Here is a 7150-nt window from a genome sequence, read left to right on the forward strand (position 1 = left end):
TTTGTTCATGTCATTCATTAAATCAGACTAAATTTACTGTCTGGATTTTTTTGTCTTGGGTCATTTTTGGATGACCAATATTTCATTAAGTCAAGAATTCAAAATTCTTGAATTATTGAGTTGTCTTTAAAACATCTGAGGAGGTGTTGCAGACAGGTCACAAACATGACCTCAAACTGGCCATTTTCTTGACTGCAGTTATCAATGGATTTGTAGTTTACCCACCACATCCCAACACCGGTTGACGAAGAGCCAATCAGGTAGATAGAGTGCACCAATTTCTGATTATGGCGTTTTACTCTGCATCATATTCTGTGATTCAAAATAGAAAATATTTTTGGTAAACCTGACCCACTGCAAGCAGGAAAAATTTAGCTGGATTTAATTAATGTCAATGACAAAAAGTTCTCCCTTCCTATACAGTGTAGGAAAATATTTGATTTTAACTCAGTAAGAAGCCATACTTTAACACATGTTGCCAGTCAATGTGTTATTAGATAACCCAACAGTTGCTAGAGCATTCTACATGGCAACTCTCAGAGGAGCTATGCGAGCAACACGGCCATCAGTTTCCCCCTAATGATCCTCCTACCTCACAAGTCCTGTTTAGTTTTATGTCCCACATCCAACTTGCTGTGACATTCGTGTGCTGGCTATCACACTCCCTAAATCCTTCTCTCAGCTGTACACAGTTTTGCAGAGTTGCCCTCTTTCAGCTGCCATGGCTCTTGGCTATGGCTATATTCTGCCCCGGCTCCCTTGACCCAAGCTAGTAATGCATTACACCCCAGATCAATTGATAGATTGGCCCTGTCTGAGCTGCCGTAACTAAATCAGCTGCTCCTGATGATTCAGCACCGGCCAGGGAGCCGGGCCTGCTGTCACCAATCACAGATCACCAGCAGCCGAGACAGGTATGGACATTCTCCTGTCACTTGGACCTAATTTATTGCCCGCTACCACATTGATTAACCTTGTGCTGTGGTTCAAGCTTCCTATAAAAATTTGTGTTGGTAGGGTGGGGGCACTTATGAAGACGGAAGAGGAAACATAAAGGCAACAGGATGCTTACATTACTTTTGTAAACTTGAAAAAAGAAAAAAAATAATAAATAACGTAATATATGCAGCCACTCTTTCAGACTGTTGGTGGTCAATCATTGCTTTGACAAACATGTGTAAGTTATCATTACGTACTGAAAAGGAAATGTTCTATTCAGCCGCCTCCTTTACAGACCAAGAAACTTTCTCACCGCATGTTATGATTCATTCGTTCAATCATTCCTTTTCTATAGCCACTTCATCCCGCTCCTGGTTAGAGAGGGATGGAGCTATCATCAGGTAAAAGAGAGGGTACACCCATCACACACAACACACATCACTCCATTGATGAAATAAAAAGAATCTCAAACATGGACACTTTTGGTGTGGTGGAGGAAATCAGAGAACCAAAAGAAAACCCCGGGCATGCTCTGGGAGAACATCACATCTAACCATTGGTATAACACCACAAGATAAGATGTGAGACGGTTTGCTGTGTTTGACTAGACATAATGCAAAATTTAAGCAAACTCTTGTAAGTTTTGGACTCTGGACTTTTTTGAGAGATGGGACAGGATCAAGTCGACTGAGCTTCCCAAAATGATCATGTTTTTGAAAGCAATGCACACTATGTTAGCATTAACATTGAAATTGGTCAACTTTAATGTGGGGGTCGGTCATGTGGTATTTGTATGGGCAGTGGTGGTTTCTAATATGGGCAGCACGGGTGTATTTTTCATGCTAATGTAATATTCAGCCAGTTGAACAGAGTCTTACAGCAGCAGATGTTCACGACAGACATTGATGACATTGCCCAAAGTGTGAATAGACACAGTGAAGGAATAAGAGAAACAGAGGACAAACAAAAATAGGCATATTGCACCTGCTATCATCATCCAACTCTAACAATAAGAATAACTCTCAAATACAAACAAAAATCATAGTTGTAACATTCACTAAAAGAGAAGAAATCAGTCCAGATTAACTATTTACAAGATGGCAGAGGAACAGCATAACTCAATGCGCTATTCCTGGCACATTGAAAATTAGTGTATTGGCTTAAATTGCAATACATATTGCAGGTTTAGGGAAAAAATGCAATGTCAATTTTATTTTTTTTTTATTTTTAACTATATATTGTGCAACATTAATCCCCATCTAGACGAAGGAGTGGACTCATCATATACTTGCTCAGGAGAAATACTTGATCAATCCAATTAGTTGGACTTCATTAAACATATAACTTTTTAGAAACAAGTATAACAAATTGAATTTGACAATGTGAATTTGAATCTATAGGATTGGCTTGGGTTGAATTGATTACATACATACTTCTGGATATAGAATAGAACTGGTTACCTTTTGAGCCATATTTTTATCAATAAGAACAAATAGGCAATTTGTTCTATTTGTTCTATCCATCTTTCTTAGACGGACCTTTCTTAATTGGAAAAACTGAGAATACTTTTCAAATCAGTTTTTTCCAAGACTTTCCAGAGAACTAACATAACACTATACAGTGGAAATTGTATTGGATTAATATGAGCTTTAGCAAGGTAATTTGGAGTATGAAAGAATGTTCTTTTCTGTTTCCATAAATTAAAACTGATTAAAAATAAACATTTTTAAGTTTCACATTTCAATCTCATTAACATTGCTCTCTATGAGCAGGTCCATAGCAATATCCTCTTCTGAAATCACTCCGGGTTGCTGATTTAGGCTGTATCGGGGTAGTTGAGCTAAAAAGGGAAGCATTTTGTTGTAATGCTTCCATGATTTACTCTCAGTTCTTAGCCTGGACAGCCAGAGGCTGTCAACAATCTCCCAGCTGTAGCCTCTGAAACACAACTCATGGGCCTAATGAACCAATGCACAATTACTTCAGGAAAAAGCTGGCTTGACTTGGGAGTAGAAAAAGGATGTGGGTGTTCAGAAACACTATCTTGTTTGTATTTTTGTAAGGGTGACAGGAAAGGAACATCTATGAAACATTCAAATAACAATCAAATATCTTCTGTGTTTTTAAGCCCCTTAAACACGCTGCATCTATACTATTCTACTGTGTGTTTTTACATAGAAAAACACCAACAGATGGAATAATTTGACAGTGTTGTGTAAACAGCATGTCTGTTTCAAGTCAAAGAATCTCCGATTATTTTGACATAAAGTGTAGATGTAGACGGGTGCCTGTCCTGTTGTTTCTCACATCAAAAATATCCGATTTCGCTAATTGATCTGACTAGAGCAGCCCAAACCAATTGTAGTAATGGTTTCCTTCTGACAGTAGAATGACAAGAAACTGAAGTCACTGATCCCAAATACAGCAAAAGATGTCCCGTTATTTTTATTTATTTATTTATTTTCCTGAGCATGTTGTGTTCTATTTTAAGCCCATGCTGTAGATGGCTTATTTCCATTTTAAGATTCTGGAATGATAAGGGTTAGAGACTTGCAGGGAAAAAGGATGGTGCTGATCATATCAAAAATAACAATTTAATTAAAAATAAGATACATTTTTCATATGCATTACCACAAACACTAAAACACCTGTGTACATTTTGTAGCACTCGTCTGTTCACTGCCAGTTTGGAGAATTTATAAAAGTTTTATGTATTATTAAATATATCTTAAGGATTAATTATCCAAATGAAGAAGACAATAAATCCATTATCTATCCTTTGAGTTACAAATTGGTCAAAAGTGGACTTATGAGCAGCAGCCTGAAAAACAAATACAAAAAAAACCTGCAAATGTATTTTTATTAAAATTAAATTGATTTCTTTAAGCAGTTTTAAGGCTGACCTACATTTTAACAATGGTTTATTTAGAGCTCAGCTTCTCAGTCTTAACATCTGATTCCTTCTTTGAAACAGCAGCTGATCTAAAAGCCTGCTTAGATATCACAAATGTTCTCAGCTTAGCCCTAAGTGACTAACTCTCAAGTACTGGAAATAATTATTAATACATAATATTTATAAGCAGAATTGCTGCCGTAAGTATTATTACCACCCAAGCAGCTTTGTTCACAGATGGCCATACTTCAGGCTACAACAACCAACGGAGACTCCAAGTGCAATCTTAGTAGGACAGATGATGATACCATTGCTTCTAATGAACCAATAAGTAACCAGCAGCAGGCAAGCGAGGGTTATTTTGTAACAGTGACTGTATCTTATTAGTTTTTGTGCTTCAGTAAAAAAAAAGAAAGAAAAAAAAAAGCTGTAACTGTCCAAGTACTGCAAACAAGTAAGCAACAAAATACAATTCTACAGAGAAAGAAAATATGGTTCAAATTTCTAAGTTAACCAGTGATCACTGTCTTACCACAAATGATGCCTGTAGATTGCAACTAACAATGACCACTCCAAGCATGAACAATTTATGATGGGAATTTGTTTTTGTTTTATTTTGTTTTTTTTTTCTTTGTTGTAGAAGTCTATCTTGGCAAAGCCTTAGAAACATTGTTTATGTCCCTTTAAATAGAGTCACATCTGTAAATAAACTATATTTGTTAGTTGAGTTTTGGAAGATGAGTATGTAGGTTGCACCCACAGCCAAGTAGCTAATACTCATACTAGCTTGGTCACACACTGCTGTGAGATCTCACCATACGTGTCAACCGGCATTCGTAACAAGTCAGCCTCTGTGGTTGTGTTGGTTAGACTGTCAATGACAGCACACCCAAGCTGATCACTCAAGTGTTTAATGGGATAGAGGGCAGATCTAAAAGCAGGTTATTCCTTTATCTCCACTTTAAAATTTGTGCTGTTTTAAGTAATGTAAGATAAGTAGTATTTCCGAAGAAGAAATCATATGTTTTTTGAACAATAACAACATCTGTTCTGTTGCTAAGAGTTGCTAAGAGATGAGCATGTTTTCTGGTAACCAAGTGCCAAAGTAAACACACACACAAACACACAAAGTAAATACACAGACTTTTCCATTGTAACATTTTCCTGCCAAAAGTTGAATGAATAAAGAAAAATATTGATTGCCCTAAGCACAATTTTCCTCATTTGTTGTACCAAGTTTTGGAAAACTTACAAAAGACAATATCTGGTTGGTTTTGGTTCAGATTCTAGTTTTAATCTGCAACATGGCATAATTATAAAGGAAGATTTGTAGAAAGACTTGCGACAATTGTTGATGTGAAGGTGAGTTTTAAACCTATAAACAGACTTTGTGCCATTTACAGTCATTAGCTGGTCAGAAAGTTGAATATCCTTTCTTTTTCCAATTGGCAACAATGTTCTTTGTGTGTGGATGTTGTTACTAATAAGCAATAATCAAAGGTTATTTTCAGAATCTGTGAAGTACTTCAAATGACTTTGGAGGAACCATAAAAGCTGTAAGAAGCAATTTGAAAGAAAACGATTTTCAACATGTCGACATATCCGGCTTATTGAGGTGGTGAGAGAAAGCAAGACTTCGCTAGATACCGGGAAGATGGAACAAAGTCTTCCTCCAAATATTTCTCCTTGTGGAAGGAGGGCTCAGAAAAATACTGAAAATGCTGCTCCTATGTCTTATATTATAGGTTCTTAAGTAACTTTAGAGTCAAATGAAACATCAGGAGCATAAAACTGGAGCGAGAGTAGAGGCCACAGAATCCTCAATGGCGCTTAACAGGCTGCCCTGCATTACCGAACTCAAAAAACATAAAAACATATATTTCTACATATATAGATAGTATTTTCCTAATTCCTAACACAGTGATGTCCTGAAAACAGACATGATCCTCATGGCATCTATTCTCAACACATCAGAGCTGACTTTTACCAACACCTCACTTTGCACTGTCATCTTTTGTCATTATCAAACCTGCTTGCAGCAGCACTCTGATAGAAATGATACCACAGGGATTCACAAAAAAGTAACAGATGGTAAGGAAATTACCAATATACTTTACAGACTCGGGACTTTGCACTTGATAAAAACATAGAGCGAGTGGATTATTCATTTTCTTTCATCTGCCTTCAGATCAATTCAAGAATAAACAATCCAGCATCACCTATATACCTAAGGGGTTCTTTTTCATGTACATCATATACGATGTTTGTTCCTTAACTCCTGAAACAGATAAAGAAAAACTCAGCAAAGCCCAACAGAAGCCTTACAAAAGGACGAAGTGACTGATAAGCAACACCTACATGAAAGAAATGCGAGAAAATATTGAACAGTAGAAAAGTAAATATGTGCTTCTCACATGAACACAAATACATTGTGGATATATATATATATATATATATATATATATATATATATATATATATATATATATATATATATATATATATATATATATATATATATATAATAATTTACATTAAAAATGTAAATAGCATGTTTAAAAAAACTCAACACGTTTAAAAGCATGTTTGTTTGATTTGCACTTACATTGTTCATGTACTCGCTCAACAGGTCTTGCAGGGCCTGACGAACAGCGTTGCATTCAGCCACAATCCGTTCGCGGCGGTCATCGCGTGTGCACGATGAGTCAGCCATTAGCGCAGCCCCACTGATGATGCTCTCCAAGCGCTCCTCCAAAGAGGGCCTGAAACGAGCCTCGCTGAATGTCAGAGGGTCCAGGATGATCTTGTTCTGCAGGAATGAAAAAACATGTATAAGGTCAGAAAACTAATGCTGACCAAAACAAAAACAAAAAAAAAAAAAAGAGAGAGAGAGAGACCAGAAGAGAACGTGTGGTATGCTGTATTTCAATTTTATCCATACTGACTTAGAAAATGTGAGTCAAGTGTTTTATGAGAGTATCCCCGGAGTAAAAAACGGCAGCATTTGCCTGGAGGGAATAATCTGTCAAAACAGATCAACGGCCGTGTCATCTGTTGACCATATTCCAAAAAGATCCCCGCTCACCAGCGTACAGCATACAATGATGTTTGTACAATACGGCCATACACAATGCAACAGTTTGCTTCTTCCTGAAAACTGAACGTCTTGTGAGGCAAGTTCTCCAAAATGCATATTTTATATATAGTTTAAATCTAATAATTGATTAAGGTTCCCATGCAGTACCAGAGCTGGAGTGTGAACATAACATACCATGCCATGCCAAGTGATAAAAACCCAAAAGGAAACCTCAGTGAGAT

At 36.8% G+C, this 7150-nt stretch overlaps 1 protein-coding gene across 1 annotated transcript in view; it reads right to left on the bottom strand.

The window, feature by feature from the left end:
* Positions 1-6670, bottom strand: part of ctnna2 (catenin (cadherin-associated protein), alpha 2) — a 257593-nt gene extending 250923 nt beyond the window's left edge. Inside the window, exon 1 of the mRNA XM_007551842.2 lies at positions 6438-6670. Coding sequence (XP_007551904.1) covers positions 6438-6545 — 108 coding nt within the window. The 5' untranslated portion in view covers positions 6546-6670. The remainder of the gene's footprint in view (positions 1-6437) is intronic.
* Between the last annotated feature and the right edge of the window lie 480 nt (positions 6671-7150).

Source organism: Poecilia formosa, unplaced genomic scaffold (genome assembly GCF_000485575.1).
Source record: "Poecilia formosa unplaced genomic scaffold, Poecilia_formosa-5.1.2 Scaffold44, whole genome shotgun sequence".
In the NCBI taxonomy this organism is placed as follows: Eukaryota; Metazoa; Chordata; class Actinopteri; order Cyprinodontiformes; family Poeciliidae; genus Poecilia; species Poecilia formosa.